Below are 17,024 nucleotides of genomic sequence, written 5' to 3' on the forward strand. Positions count from 1 at the left end.
TAAGAACTGTCTCCCACTAGCAGCATTGCCAAGCTGTTATTTTTCTCATATAAAGCACTGCAGAAATTGAATGTTTCAAGGGAGTATCAGTATAAATATTTATAAATATAAGTATATACATAAATGTACACTCGTTTCCCTAAGGGCTCTATATCAGCTTTACTATGGCAAGATCAAGCATTTTATTTTGTAAGTCTTATTATGCTAGATTTGACACATTAGTAACGATTTTTTTCAGATAAACGTTAAAACCCCCTTGCAAATTACTATTGATGCTCCAAAGCTCCGTGCATGTGATAACAAGTTCGTCCCCCGTCGTTCCCCCCGCTTTTTTTTTTTTTTTTTTTTTTTTCGCCGCAGCACAGCAGCTGCTAGGAAATCCCTTCCTCTCCCTGGAGGTGGTGCTGCAGCACAATCGCATCGAAACATGCCTGCCGGAAAGTAAACTGTAGCTGAAATGTCTCACTGCTTTCATTAATATTGAAGTTACTAAACAATATTACTGAAGACAATTGCACAGAGGCTCTAGGGTTTCGTGTTGGGCACACATTTTTAACATAAATTCTAGCTTTCTACGACACTATATCTAGCATGGTTTTCTCACAAATACTTTAGAAATAACGAACAAATGAAAATTAGTGTACATAATAAATGCAATTAATTACACACAAAGGCGATATTTTTAAAACTTATAATTTATCTCCTTTATCTTCTTAGACAGTGAACCAAGAAGATAAATTCCAAAGGTTTTTCTACAATACTACCTGATACAAAACTTGTACTTTGTGAAAGTAATTTCTCTAATAGGGGTAAAATGCAATAAAGATATTTTAATCCTTTATAAAAACAACTCAGCAAGGTACAACGTTATTAACATGTTATTCACATGTTAAAAAGTAACTCAAATATGTTATTAAACTCCACATTTGAGTGGTTTCACGCAGTTCAAGGGCTTCCCAGGAGCATAAAGTTGCCAACGTGCATGTTTGCGAAACTATGACCTAAATGTATATTAGTTCGCTGGCTTTCTGTATATTACTAAATGTAGAGGTTTTGACTTCATGTAGCTTTTTAAATTTTTGTTCATTTTTGCCCTGCTAAGTAGAGTTCTATGCACTGGTTAATTTCCCAATTGCAGCTGGTTCTGCAAGAGAGTAAAGCTGTCTTGCCTGGAACAATCTGGTGAAGTGAGACCTTCAAAGGAGACTTGAAACATTTAATAATTACAGTTTAATGGATAACTCTTGGAAATTCTTGATGAGGTCTAATTTATAGTTCTGTCTCAATTGCCATTTTTCATTACCAAAATTATGTTGCCTCCTTTCCATAAATGCTAATAGCTATATTTCTTATTCAAGGCCAAATTATTCAAACAGGAAGGCAACAAAACCAGTATCCGTTCAATTTTAACAACTGAACGTTGGTCTTTAATAAGGGAACATGCAAGACTAAGTACAAAAACTCAATTAAAGTCAGCCAGATCAGATTTTAGTAATGCAGGACCGTGTGTCAACACACACAACCAACTGTTGACTAGCTAATTTACTGCAGGAACATACCACAGCCATACTAGATACTCTTTGAAGCAGAAGCAAGTCCTACACCCTAAGAACCTAGGCATTCATTGTTTTGAGCATACTAGAAAAGGTATTACAGATTTTAAACTGAATTTTCTTTTTACTCTTCTAAAATTACACAAAGCCAGATTTTAAAATAGGCACTAGAATGAAATAAGGCCCGCTTGTAGAAAACGGCATTGTCCTCTACTTTCCTCCTTCACCGTTAACGCAGTATTTCTTAAACATGTGCTCTGGCAGGGTCCTGCCCTCTCCACAGAACATGGCATTAGTTCAGGTTAAGAAAAAAAGAATGGCTTTTTGAAGTAGCAATTCAGCATGATAGCAGATGACTCAGCAATGTGCTTTGGTGAAGGACAAAAAGGAAGAAGAAAATGCAAAAGGACAGGAATTAGATGGCAGTTTTGAGAGACAAGACTTGTGAGAGGGAGGACCTGAAAAGAGCAGAAAGGAAAAGATAACAGAGGAGAGAGACTGGAAAATAAAGCTAGAAGCTGATAGCTAGAAACTGGTTTGAAACCTAACACAATAAAACTCCTGAGCTGGTCCACACTGAAACATGTATTCTTTTGAATAGAGGAAAATCTCTTTTTCAGCCGTTTGTAAGATACCTATATAACATGGCTTTTTCCTTGGTAATTTTTCATGCAACCTTTGTAACAACTGACAGGTGTGGCCCTGTCATTCTGATTTGCTATCATTTTCAGATCTCACATATATGACAACACAGTAGCAAATAAAATCCAGCTAATGATTAAGAATGGTGCAAAATTCTCAAATCAATCCAAAATACTGTAACTACAAAACTGAGAACAGTAGTTTAAATTGCAGTGGAGATCACCATGTAATCTTTGCCACTCAAACACTTATTTTGATGCTGTATTTATTTATTCCCTAGAAATAAAGGTAAAACAGGGCAGGCATTGAAAGATATTATAAGTATTTCATTCATAATTAGGGTTAAGAAAGAATTTAGAATAGATTTGAGTCAGGGAAGATGTTCTTGCAGAACTCAGCTGAAAATCAAAAGCATGTAATTTAAATTGTAATGTAAAAAAGCATGTTTTCAGCATTCCTTACTTATTCTACCTGACATTTGAAAGGAATACAGCATTGTCAGTATTTTGTGTTGCTTTGAAAGAAAACAATACTGTTAGTACCCAGAGATGCAGTGTTCCTATGGAGAAAAAAGACTGGCTCCCTTCCCATGTACGCTTTTCCTATTTACCTCTGCCTTAATCCCTCATACTGAACTGCTGGCCTAGATTCATAAACAACGTCGATACTTAAACTACTCTTTGAAGAGAAGATTATATTTGTGTGCATCATATGCGAGAATCCATATGAGGTTACACACATTTATAGGTAACACACTGATTAACATTTGCTATTTTAATCCAATGTATCAAAATTGGCCACTTCAAGTTAAGAAGATATCCACAGATGAAAAATAGGTAAAGAAGGGATCCCATACCTGATAGTGGACAAACAAATGTGTAACTGTCCTGTCTTCACAGTTAAACTAGGCATCTGAACTTCCAGGAAGTCCCTGTAAACGCTGTATGAAAGAAGTCCAGATGACCTCATCAAAGAAAACACAGGATAGCTTAAATGATACCATGTCTGTACAAATCCTACTGTATTGCCCTTGGAAATATCCGTCTTCTCCTTTTTTTATTATCATGAGTCTCGCAATACCTGATAATATTCTAAAATGTCCAGATTGTGAAATTCATTTGTTACCTCAAAATCCTGGATTTAATTAGAAGGTTTCTAGCCTTGCATGCTTCTTAAAAATATAGCTTCAAAATAACTGCTGAAGAACAAATAAGAATATTCAGTTCAGTATTTCAGCTCTATGATTTTAGAGCATAGTTGGCTAATGATTTTGCAGACGATTTTGCCTTCTAGGGCTGGGATGTAGTGACAAATTCCAGTCATACCTTTCATACAAGCTGATTGAGTGGTGTATAAACCATTTTTCTCATCCCACACAGCTTCAGAGCTTTAAAAGTTCAATTCTGTTTCTATTATTCTGGAGATCTTTTGGATACTTTGCTATATCCAAAAGTCCAGATTCTTTGCACCGTTTACAACATAATATTGCTCCTTGAGTAAAATTTTTGCTTCCCAAAGGGCATTAGTAATATTCTGTTATGGGAGAAGTTTTTACTCTGTCAGTGTACTAAATAGACACGTAGACATAGAGTAGTCCTCAATAACTATGAAGAACAGGTGAGTTGCAAACACAGAGATCTTACACAATTTAAATGCTGTACTACAGTGAATTGTAGTATAGTAACTCAAATATTTTAGGGCAGATAATTCAGAAGAATCTTGGAGGAAAAAACAGAAATGCATGATGAAGGAGTGGATAAACAAATACTGAGGTAGTTGTGGCACTGAATTTCTTTTACGATATTACAAACATAAAATATGCACATACAAATATATTTATGCACATATATGCCCCTATATATATGTGTCAGTTATTAAAAAGAACGTATTTCAGAATGTCAGATCACAATCACATTGGAAATGCATGTATAAAATCATTGGTTCCCTATACATTATGAGATAAATTATGATTAAATCTAGAGAACTTACTGTGCGTAAATGTTACTTGCTTTCTTCCTTCGGAATGGTTGCATAATTTGTGATCAGAAGCAAATGTATCATCAGAACTCAAAGAGATGAATGGCCACACCAAAAGATAAGACTGTGTATTGTAACTTGTTTCAAGTCCCTTTTGAAGTACATAACCACAGCTAAGGGCAGGTGCAGTTGCAGGGCCAACTGAAGAGAATAAAAGCAATATAACTGAAATGTATGAGATGCATTTTCTCAGCTAATACAAATTATGAAAAGTACACTGCTCAGTAGGAAAGGGAAATATCAATTCAGTACTAGATTCTGTAGATTCTAGAATCTAGAAATCTACTAGATTCAGTAGATTTTATATTTTGTGAAAACTTATGAAAGGTCTGACAGAACTTTGGAGTGATACAATTGCTAATGCAGCGCTTTATGCCATCTAAATTACATGTGTTTTCCAAAAAGAGATGGAAACATTTCCAAAAAAAGAGGTTCTCCGTCTTTTGAAATGCAAGGCCTAGAATCATAACTGACTCAACAAAAGCTATTATCTTCCTCCAGGGAATCATTCAGAGAGAGAAAAAGGTGAGAGCCTTCATAAAGCGCTAACAAATGGAACTGGAATTCTCCTTCTCCTCCCTGTTTCTGCACAGTCCATTGTAAATGGTTCAGCTCCTGTTCAAAGAGAAAGCTTTTTCATCTGTCTCTGATTCTGCACAATGTCGCTTGAGATAGCTACATGGAACATGCTAAGATCTTCAGATCAAATCTTTTGGATGTATGCAAGGTAATACTGCTAATCCTTCTTTACACACAATTCAAGGAAGCATAAGACAATCCAAGAAAAAAAAATCTAGTATGTATTTGTAACCTTTTCTGGAGAAGATGACATTACTACACCTGCAACGTCAGTCAGACATTAGCCTGAACTTAGGCTCCTGCCCAGACTTGCTACCTGGCTATATTTGTTAGATGCAAACAATGAGACTAAGCTCCAGAATAATCCTTAAGAAAAGTTCAGGGTCCTGCACAGTTTCCAGACTGCCCCAAGGCAGCAGATCAGGCTCGGGCAAGGCCACATGAACTTCATCTCAATGGTAAGAAGAAATCTCACTCACTTCAGTCACAGGATGGGTACTATGCATAGGCCAAAATGTCAATTAAAAGTATAAACATAGCTATACAGACATGTCATTGCATTCTCCACAGGAAAATACACAACACTGTTTTACTGTGCTTACTTGCTTGTTGTGAGATTTTAATTGATTTACGAAGGAATCACATCAATTCACAGAAGGCTTTTTAATGATTCAGCATAGAAAAAGGGATTTCGTTCTGAGGAATAAACCGCATAATTAGAGAGGCAAATATCCAAGGATATTTAAAAATCAAAAACTTGCGGAACTTGTTCGTACTAAAACTCAAGTGTGTTTTAGTTATGTTATTAAAATAGCCATTTTGTATTTCTGGCATTCAGACAGCAATCATCCTATAACCTGAAATTTCTTCTGTCAACTCTCTTACAATAAAATCCCATCAGGTCATTTTTACAACGATGAAACAAACTAAAAAATTCCTTATAGTTTGTGCAATTTTCTGTGCCTGTTCCCTTGTGTAATATTACAGTTTTTAGATACCTATTATAAGTGGCATGTAATTATAAATTGAAAAAGCAACAAACCATGCCAGTATAATGACTAATAAGAAATACGTCCACAAAGCCTACTGAAATATGCACAGCAAGAAAACATCTATAAACATAATAGTTCACAATGCAGATCAGAACTAGATCAAAACATAATAATATTCTACCTTCTAAACTACATATAGACTCCAACAAATCCTCAAGAAAAGATCACCAGGAGGATTTATGTGGCACTGCTTTTTGTATGTGTGCTTTTGTTTATATAAACACACATACATATTTACATATATAATATATATGTATAAAATAAATTCTTTCCACCAAGTCACATCTACCATAAAAAAATTCCCATTGGCATCCTTACTTTCAAATAAAAATAAAGATATAGTGTCAAAGACCTTTAATTTAAAAAGTTAACATTACTAAATCTTACTCATTGAAATAGTATTAATTAAATTAAATTTAAAAAAAGCTGGACATCAGTAGGTGTTTTTATCACAGATACATGTACTAAACAAAAAAAAAAAACACATTCCCATAGCAAATGTTTTGGTTAACTAATTTGCATGATGACTTAACATACCACATTTTTTCATCATACTGAAAAGTATTTATGTCATTACATCATTGTATCCAGTAAACACTTGTGTTGAGTCAGATTAGGATACAGACTAGAGAAGACTGTAATAAGTAACATCTGTGCTTGAATTTGATATTTACTTTAATATTTCTCCAGAGGCCACTGGTAGAGTACATTAGCTCATTTTCTAAAGCCTGTATTAGCATATTTAAATGTAGGAGCAATGTGAATTGAGAAGAGGGAGAAATAATCATAATATTGGGTCAAAGTGCACTTACATGCATTCATGTATTGCTGAGGTCTAAACCAGAAATTCTGGAATAAATACATATTTCAAAAGTATACATATCCAAATAAGAATGAGTTTTGCAGAATTTTTATTTTTAGAACTAGATGAAGAAACTGAGAGTGGTAAAACACCCACTTTTTTCCTCATCTTAGAGCTCCAATTCCCTTTTCACAGGCAAATGTCCACCTTTTTCTCCTGAGTCTCCTGACTGCTGAATAATCCAAAAGTCTATTTTAGGACAACCTTTAGACCTCCATAGAATTGTAGATACTTCTATACTCTTATATCTACACCACTCTGAATTACACATCACCCTTCTATATCCAAATAGATTGCCTAGAAACTAATGAATGCATCTCTACCCTTGCAAGAAGAGAACTCTCTTGGAGGGAATGTCACGGGTTGCTGTATTTTTGCTCAGTGTATCCTTACTGGCTTGCTTTGAAGAAACTTAAGCTGATTTAAGGAGCTGTTCAGATTGTACCCTTGGATTAAGCAGGGGGCTTAGATGTTCCACACATTGTTCACAATTCCTTTCCAAAGACCATGCATATGGACGCCAAATAAGTCAATTAGGTAACCTATGCCTCTTTTTTTCTTTTCTTTTTCTTTTTTTTAATTATTTTTTAAAAAATCTCTTTTGCCAAAGCCCAGAAGAGATATCCAGTTCTGACGTCTTCTACCACTTCAAGGAATATTCATGTCCCTTTGTCACAAGAGCATTAATTCCAATAATTTTTGTTGTATCCTTTCCCTGTTTTTCTAGAAAGAAAGTCCAAGCTTAAAAAGGGACCAGCATATTTTCTGCAACATTTATTATTTATTCATTTACCCTGATAAATTATGTAAGCCAGATCCCTCCATTTTCACTAGGTTTACCAATTAAGTCCTTTCCAGCTCTTACCTACTTTCATTCCCTTGATAGACAGCAGACTAACCAAGTAGTTCTCATTCTGCTCTGAAATGATATCACAACAGATAGGAATTTCTCGTTTTTTCTCCATTTTTTTTTCTTTTTATTCACTCCAAATTCTTTCATCCTCTTATTATAATCTAACCAGCAGCCTTCCATCTTAATTTGATCCCTCAAATAATGACCAGCTTTCTTTAGAAGGCAACTGATTCTCCAGTAAAGTATGTATGCTCTTTCTGTGTTCATGGTATGTCTCCTGTGGCACCCAAGTAGACAACTAAAGGACAGTGGATTTGCATAAATACGGGCTGTATCAATAGACTTGTTTGCTAAATTCTAACAGGAGAAAGAAAATCAACTTAACTTCATCGTATCTGCACAGACTGAAAATACTGGCAGGAGAGGCAGAAAGTTGTTTTCTGTTAGGCTGAACGACAGTTTAAATCCACCTAATTTTTAAAAAGTATTGTGTTAATCTGCCATTATTTGCTTTTTAAAAAAAAAAATTAGTTATGCGTGCATTAGCTAAACATTAAAGGTATAAAATTTCATTTTAAAATTGCAGTGTTATCTACAACTACACTAGATCATAATCGAAAATTAGATTACAAATGTGGGTATTATTGTTTTTTCTAAGGTTACTTTTTTAAAACAGACTGTCTGAATATTAATAAACCAATATAGTCGTTAGCCATACTTAGGTACTTGAAGTTAAAAAGCCGACATAGGCTTAACAGATAAAATATTAATATACTAGTAACATAAAATATTAGTATAAAATATTTGTAACACCAAAAATGGTTTCAGCACTAACAATACTATATAACGAGCTATAATCCAATGCATTCATGTATTTGTTGGGAATTGTTATAAGCAATCAGAACAGTATTGGTTTTTTCTGTTAGGAACTTAAGATTGGGCCTTCAGGAATGCATTCTTAACAGACTTTGATGACCAGAGCAGAATAAACATTAGGATAGAAGGTAGGCAACAATGCAGTCCTGAATCATCTTGCTCAGTTGCCATTTAGCTTGTAGGTGTAAAAATACCACAGGTACACCACTGTTCCTTATTCCATTAAAAGTATCCAGCTGCCTAAAATTTTGCATTTCTGAGCTCTGACTGCCATCAGTCCTGGCAAGTCTGAGCAACTTTGCACCTAATTTCTAAACCTAATTAGTAGCTAGAAAATTGACATTTACTTGATCATCATTTTCATCCTTGGAGGCACTGACCCGGTAGGTGAGCAAGCAGCATGCCTAACACCTCCAGGATTGCACTCTACATAGAATAGAGCATTAGCCTCTGTTTATGATTGATAACATATAGCCAAGGGATCAGGACAATTTTTGAGGGATGTGGGAAAAGTGGTTTTTCTTCCTTCAGTCTGAAGAGAATTTCATCCAAAACCTACAAAACGAAGATTACTTTTATAGGTGTGACATTATTGTAGTAAAGCATGTTAAGATGTGGTAAACAAGGCACATCTTTTTCCTTCAAAACATCAATCTGAGCAAGACTGTAGAAATGCCGTATGAGTTAGAAGGCTTCTAAACAATGTGGTGATTTGACCAGATAGTGTTTGAGAAACGGATTTGTTTCTAATACTCCATGTTTTCCATTCTGGCTTTTTTCCAAAACAGAGGAATATGTTCAAGGCACAGAAGAAAACTTACACGTTAAAAAATGTAGGCACGCTCAACTACTCAGAAAATAAGAAAAGCTAACACACCCACCTGTTTGATGTTCAAGCCTGGACTGTAAGTAAATGGCAGCCTCTGCAAAACCCGACTTTGGAACAGTTAGTCTGTTTACCGGCATTTACACTTGACTGCCCTACATGATGCTGTTCAGAGACAAACTAAATAAGAATACAACTTCTTAACCAACCAATTGCTTCCTTCAAATTGTGTATGAAATCTTGTGTTTGCAGAGCATAGAACTAGTACATATAGCAGATATGTTCTGCCAATATACAGACATATCAAGCTATCATTGTAGCATTGTAGATATATATTATTATGTATCATCTGCTCCTGCAGAGCTGCTTATGAGTGCCTAACATTTTTTGATATGCATAATATATTTGGTCTGAAAACCAACTTGAACATAAGAAATGTGATAGATCCTACAAACAGTTTAAAAAATACATCCAAATAAATCCTATTACTCACTGATTAAATGCTATGTGAATTAAGGAATATAAAGTTGCCCCACTGAGGTTGTTGGGTTGAGTGCGCAATAAATTTAGCATTTGACTAGAGTCTTACCTAGAATGTGCTCTTAAACCTAACCCTTCCCCTCCAAAAATAGTGTTTCAACAATATCAGTGTATTTTGTGTGTTTATATTCCATTGGCAATGTTCCATATAGATAAATATTTATTATCTAGTCTTTCACCATATTTCCATTTGAAGTCAGTCAGGTAGCATATTTCTGCCCATATTATATTGGTATTAAGCCCTCTGGCTAAAACAAACAAGCAAACAAACAAAAAAAAACAACAAAAAAAACACACCCATCTGCAGTTACTTAGATTTTAATCTACAAAGACTGTCAAATCTTTGGAATCGCTATGCACAAAAAGCAGTTTAAGACATTATATGTTTATAAAGAAATTACTATTTGTTTGGTGTTTAAGTGCTTCACAAAGATATGACCTGCCATCAGATGCGATTTTGGGTTGGTTTTGTAAAAAAAAAAAAAAAAAAGAAAAAAAAAAAGAAAAAAAGAAAGGATAAGAGCTAAGTGATTTTGCCTGTATATTCCTTGAAATAATTAATCTAACATAAAAATATCCCATATGTTACTTACAGAACCAAGAGCTCAAGTTTTCTTACCAAATCTGGGGTAAAGAAATTCTGGTACGCAGAACTGTGAGTCTCCAATACAGCTGCAGCTAGCATTTTCTTTTTTATATTTGCAGTTAATAAAGAGTTTGAAGATTCTGAATAATTTTTTTTTTGATTGCTTCAAATCTGCAGTGGACACCAAAACCTCAACTATTTCAAGAAAATGCTCTTTAAAACTTTCTTCAGTAAATTTGGTTTTACTTATGCTGTTGATAGCATAGAGTACATTTCCCTTTCCCCACAGCATTCAGCTGAAACATTCAAGCTCTTTCAAAATTTAAACTTTAGTTTTCTCAGAGAAGTTTACAGCTTTAACAGGATTAAGGAGACTGAAATTCATCAAGTGTCATTAGTTTAAGGCAGTCCTTTTGAGATGCACAGTTCTACACATTTAGGACACGTTAACTAGTTCAGTATGAAAGAAGTCACATTTTCCCTGTAGTTACAGTCCACTTTTATTTTAGGAGGTTTTGGTGTGCACATTCTCTCCTCTTGTCCACAGACAATCTAAAATAGTTCTCAAGAACTGAAAATCACATTTCAGAGTGGAGGTATCATATTGCACAGATAACCCCTAAATGTTGATTTTTGTTATCTGAATTCTATTTCAACTATGTTTAAACAATTTATTTCACATGCAAATTAAGGTGACTTCTTGATATAGAACTGTTAATAGTGTCAAAATCAATTACCATTTTACTGGCTCTCAACCTGTTTGCCAGACCTGAGACTCTCTGCAATAACAACAGTTCCACAAGTTTATGTGCAAGAAACTTGTTGATCCTTAGACCTAAATACAATAGTATGTCTATAAGTTGTCTCCATTGAGCTATAGCTCATAGTTTATAGTCAAATGTCTACTTTTATAGACACTCATAACTAACACCCACATGTGGAAGGCATAAAACTATTTGTCAGACAAATTTGTTTCATGAACAACTGTTGGACACACCCAGAAGTCTTCTGAGCAATACCTCTGTGAATTGAAGAGCCAACCTCTCCAATTAAGATATTCTTTTCACCTGTTGAGTATAACAGTTAGCTCTTGTGGCAAACTTCTGTCAAGATAAAGCAGTCCACACAGTGTTTCCATTAGAAGCTTCATCCATACAACCTTCTGTAAAGACTGTCACTAACAATTTCTTTGATCATTTGTAAAATACCATATATGTTATGGTAACATGGTGAGGCTTGATTCTTCTACAAGTTCTCTTATAATACACAGTTGTCTGTAGAGTCTAGAGATTCAGGCTCTAGGAAAACTTCACCTGTGCACTTTGTTAAAGGTGGTTTAGATAGCACAGCTGAAAAGCTGTACAGCTGCAGAAGCAAGGTATGTTGTCACAAGCCTCAGAATAACACAGCCATTGAGATTCAGCAAACCAAAGGTGAAAAGGAATAGCCCTGTTTCTGATGTTACAGAAAGCCTTGTGGTAGATGAGGTACTTCAGCAGTGCTGTTAGCATTGAATAAATCCTTTTACAGGTTATGATACGAACAGTTCTGACTTATTTTAACATCTGAAAAAAATTACTGGTTTTTGCTTTTTAAAGGAACTGATATAGGGAAAAAAACGTTGAAAAGTACTCAGAAAAGTAATTTGGTCCAGCCTTCAGTATTTATTCAGTAAAATCAGCAACATTTAATACTATTTATTCAATGAAAGCCTACTGAATTCAAGAGGAGGGGATGAGAGAGAAAGACAGCTACAGTACCCTGGTTTTACGTATTTTCAGAATGCTTGTAATGAAATGGAAAAACTGATAACCTGTATCTGACTGCAGATATATTAGAAACAAATGCCCTTTAACACAATTCCTTACAGCCTTCTCTTATCCAGCATGTAATTACAAGGAGAAAAGCAACTAAAAATTCTTTGGCCCCAAAAAAAGTGGAAACAGAGTTAGCAAAAGGATAAGGTTTATATGATATTTGACCTCTGTGCAAAGTTTATGAAAATTTTGTTGTAGGATCAGGAGGAAAGATGAAACATCCAGTCAAGAGATGTTTGAGGCTGACCCAGGTATCCTGGAAAAAGATGACTGAAGTCTCTCTACTTGGAAAGAGAGAAAAGATCAGTGGTCTGCAAAGATCCAAAGACACTATCATATTATAAAATGTGTTTATTTCTATGTCAATATATAACACATGGTTCAGACACTTAAGTCACAAAGTGGCATTGGAGTGCTTTACATCACAGTAAGTTAGAAGTTAACAGATGTCTCAAATACTGAAGATTGTACTAGATCATCCAAAATGACAGTTTTTTCAAAAAGATAGAAAGCAGTAATCAAAGGGTTGAAACACGAGACTCTTCCCTGAGAGGGTTAAGGGATATAAAGTAAAGCAGAAAAATGGGAGTTGGACCCAAGTTGGACCTCAGGAGCATTTCAAGAAAGAATTTGCTGTAAAAGCAAGCATATTATATTCAGAATAAAAAAGCTAAATGCATCATGAAAGCATCTCAGCAGGTTAACACAATACAAGGACAGAGAGAGCACTTTTAGATTTGCTTGTAGTAAAAATGTGATTTTTTTCATCTCTTTTACAAATACTTGCAATTGTTAACAGCTACACTGAGTGTGTTTGAGAGATGTAAATGTATCTTAGCACAGCTTGAGTTAAGGGTGATGACCAGATAAATTACTAATATAAGGCATTCCAGACCCTGGAGAGTTATGATTCATGCACTTGGGTGAGGCTGAGGTTTCCAGGAAATTACCCAAGGGACAGCATAAGACAAGCCTCCCACTCATGCTGCATGGCTAGTTCTGAGAAAGGGCATTGCAGAAGTGAGAGAAACAAGTATTTTCAGAGAATTGGTGGTGGCTAGTAAAGCCCTAAGTCATGTAGCATGAAAAGAGACTGGCAGCAAACACCAAAATCCCCAGGTAACAAGCCGCAAAAAAGGAAACAATGCTCTTGATTACAGAAAGAGCAGAAGCACGGACAGATCTGCGATGGGAATACAGAATAAATATTCACAAGAGAAAGAGATGATCTGTTTGCTGAGCAATTTTCCCAAGGAGTAACATAAAAAGTCTGCTATGGCCTAGATCTTCAAACCAGCCCCATCACCACGAGCCTACTGACAGACAGAAAAAGAAAATCAACTTTAAGCATCCAAAACTAATAGAAAGGTGCTTCAAAATGGAATTGGACCTCTCCTGGCTGAGGAAAACAAACTATGAGAAAATGAAAAATTGTTTGCCTTACTGCTACATTTGCAGTTTAAAAATTATATTCAGAAACTGTTATGTTACAAACTTTTATCCTGAGTCTGTATCACTCGTTTTTGTCATTATGATTTGGACAAGGAAGTAGCAAGAAGACTTCTTAAATTGCAGATGACAACAATATGTGTGCTTGGGGGAGATACTTCAAATATATCAGAAGGCAGATTTGGAACTGAAAAAGTCACAGACACAATTGAGAAATGCGAGACCAAAAAAAAAAAAAAATTCAGTAACAGACAAAGGTAAAGGCAAAATCCTACATGTAAAATTTCACAGATAATATGGATAAGAGAGAGGAGAAAAACCCATAGTGCAGCAAAAGAGTTTGGGTGTTACAGTGAATCACAAGCTGAACACGAATCAATGATCTGCTGTTGTGAAAAAAAAAGAAAATACTAAATTGGTATGTATTGTTTGAAAAATATGTGAAGTACTTTTTCCAGTCTACTATGCAATGGTGAAGCTTCACATTGAGCCCTGTGTCCAGCCTGGGCACAACAATTCCAGAAGGGCCCAGAGCAGTTGGAGGGAGCTCCTCAAGGAGAATTATCAAAGCACAGAAGAAATAAAAAAAAAAGAATCTATATGAAGTTATGCTTGGGTTTTTTTTGGCTTAGCTGATTTTCATTAAGTTGTATAATGCAAGAGGATACAAGAATAAACACTTTAAAATATATCTAAAGTCTGAATAAAAGCATTTCCACATTTCTTGCGTTTACAGCCTTATTTCTTTTTGCCTGTTTATGGCTTTAAAGGTAAGCAGTTTACAGAAGTTCTGTATTCCTAACGTGTTTCTTAAGAGTGCTGCATTTTTTACTACTACTTCAGATCTTTCTGAAAGCTTTTTCTTTTTATGTTCCTTTGTGAAAAGTTTAAAAATATATTAAATATTTTAAAAATATCTTCAAATACAAGTCGTTATCATGCGTGCACACAGATACATGTGTGTAAACACACAGGAAAAGAGCACTTCCCCCTGAGTCCAAGGTCTGTACATAGAATATTTGAGAGCCTCAGTGACAGGCCCTCCCAGGCTGACAAGCCAGATAATTGCAGATGATTGAGATTCTTTCATGTTATTCTTTTGTCCTTTTTTACAGTTCCATTAACCAGATTTCTTTCTAGTCCCAAACAATCCCTAGGTGCTACAGCAATTGCTGACGTGGAAAAAAAACATTAGGAAAGTATTTTATGAACTATAGTTGATTCTAGCAACCTCACAAATAAACTCTAAAAAGCAGAAAACCATGAGGAATGCTATTCTTCCACTGACCTCTATTTGGAAATAAAACTTTTTAGTGGATGTATAAGGGTGAGTTACACATACAGAATATTCTCATTTCACAAGCAGGCACAAATCAGTTCTGCTTGTGCTCTGAGCCAGCCCAAAGCTATGTACAAATACCATCCACAAGCTCCACAGCCCTTTAGTTTAGCTCAACACTGCACTAGTATGGCCACAAGCAATTCCAGATCAGAATGGGCACCAAGTCCAGCAAGATTTGTTGTGCCTGCCTGCAAAAATACCTTTTAGGCATATTTGCTAAAAACCTACTGCACGTTGTAGACATAGTCCTTTCCCTAATCAAAAGCCGAAAATGTCCACCCTAAATTTCTCAGAAAAATTGTGGGACCATAAAAACCTCAAGATCAGCTCTCTATTTAGCTAAGACTGGTTACAGTACAATTGCTCTATGGTTAGCGCTAGTACACAGAGCTGTATTTTAGGACAGCCTACAGCTTCAGTCCTAAATTAAACACAAATAAAATACCATCACACTGAGTATGAAGGAAGACTATGTTCACATAAACAGGCCTCCGAATCCAGCTCTGAAGACATCTCAGTCTGAAGAGATAACATTTGCCTGCTATTTTTGGAAACTGCTGCCTTCAAAAGCATGCCTGGTGCTGCAGCAAACCAAGCCATACAAACAAATATACATACACAGTCTTGGACATTATTTATTTGAATTTCACATTGAATTTTCTTGATATCTTTAAAGATTCAAAACTGAAATTTAAATCTGGAACCAGGACAGAGATAACTGTTTAAAGATACTTGTGTTCAGTTTTTGGATTGGGGGAAGGGAGATTGTTGTTCTTTTAGTTTACACAAAACACAGACTTTTGGGGGACAAAGTCCGGTCTTGCTAATGCATTTTCTTGCTGGGGAAAAAAAAAAAAAAAGGTTTGATTTACCGGCTGTGACTGTCTGAGCCTTATCACTTCATATTTCTTACTAATGCTCAGATCTGAAAAAAATTCTACACATTTACCATTTTGTATGTAGTCCCACCTGAGTTCAATCATCAACTTAACCTTTATGTGACTGAAAGGCCAGACATTAGACCGTCTTTTGACCTTATTGCCTCTGAAACTTGCTTGGTTTTCAAATGAGTGGCCATGGTTATCAGGACACAAATTTGGGAGCTATAGGTACTGAAGCCTATTAAAAACAATGGGAATTTTTCTGGGCACTTCTGACATATCCAGTCAGGCTACTGTTAGTGATAGTACTTAAAGCTGCTTTTGGAGTGTGAACATATTCATTAATGTGGTTATGACTGTTGAATTAAGTGATCAGTAAATAATGTTGCAAAAAATCTGAGAATAATACCATTTCTGTTATCTCCCTGAAAAGGATTTATTCACTTTTGAACACAGGCTGTCAGACATGCTACAGCAGTTACGAAAAGCCCTTTTGTTTCCTTTACTCGTAGCAGAGTTGAGTGAACCACCTTCACTGAAGAGTCTGCAATATAAAATTCATCCTACCTTCAGCTGTACTAGGTGCACATCCACATGCTTGCTCTCTGAGTCCTGCTGGACAGAGTAGGTCAGATCCCTGACTCTTTCAGACGTCATCCGAAGCCAGGTCTCAATTTCTGGCAAGTGTAGAACAATCTTCCAATCAGCCCCAGTGTGTAGAGGAGGAGGCTTTTCATACTGCTGTCCAGAATCAAGCTCCTTCATGACATCTTCTTCCCCATCTCGTTCCACTGTAGGAGCCATGTTTATAAGCATGGGAGATGTATCAGATGGCATGGGATCCAGTTCTTGTGTTCTCATGGGAGAAAGTGCTACATCCATGGCTAACATGGAAACGTCTAAACCATAATTCTTTCCAAAATAGCTGCAAAGATAAAAAGAAAAGAGACTTCTGTTATGAGACCAAAGTTTGCAACAAAAATGTTCACAAGACAAGGAGCAAATGGCAATGTCTGAGAGGTATTGAACTTCACCCTGAAAATTTACACTAGATATTCAAGAATAAATAAATTTTTCAGATTAACTTTGTTGATTTGAACAAACAAGTCTTTTGTTTGAGAAAAATAAC

The 17,024-nt window shown here is 35.5% G+C and overlaps 1 protein-coding gene across 2 annotated transcripts in view; it reads right to left on the reverse strand.

Annotated features, from left to right (window-relative positions):
* AKAP6 (A-kinase anchoring protein 6) overlaps positions 1–16,786 on the reverse strand; it is a 224,518-nt gene extending 207,732 nt beyond the window's left edge. For both annotated transcript variants that reach the window (XM_086463168.1, XM_086463167.1), the window contains exon 1: positions 16,463–16,786. In XM_086463168.1, the coding sequence (XP_086319294.1) occupies positions 16,463–16,786 (324 nt within the window). The remainder of the gene's footprint in view (positions 1–16,462) is intronic.
* Between the last annotated feature and the right edge of the window lie 238 nt (positions 16,787–17,024).

The sequence above is a fragment of the Leptosomus discolor genome, chromosome 3 (assembly GCF_034619465.1).
Source record: "Leptosomus discolor isolate bLepDis1 chromosome 3, bLepDis1.hap2, whole genome shotgun sequence".
Lineage (NCBI taxonomy): Eukaryota > Metazoa > Chordata > Aves > Leptosomiformes > Leptosomidae > Leptosomus > Leptosomus discolor.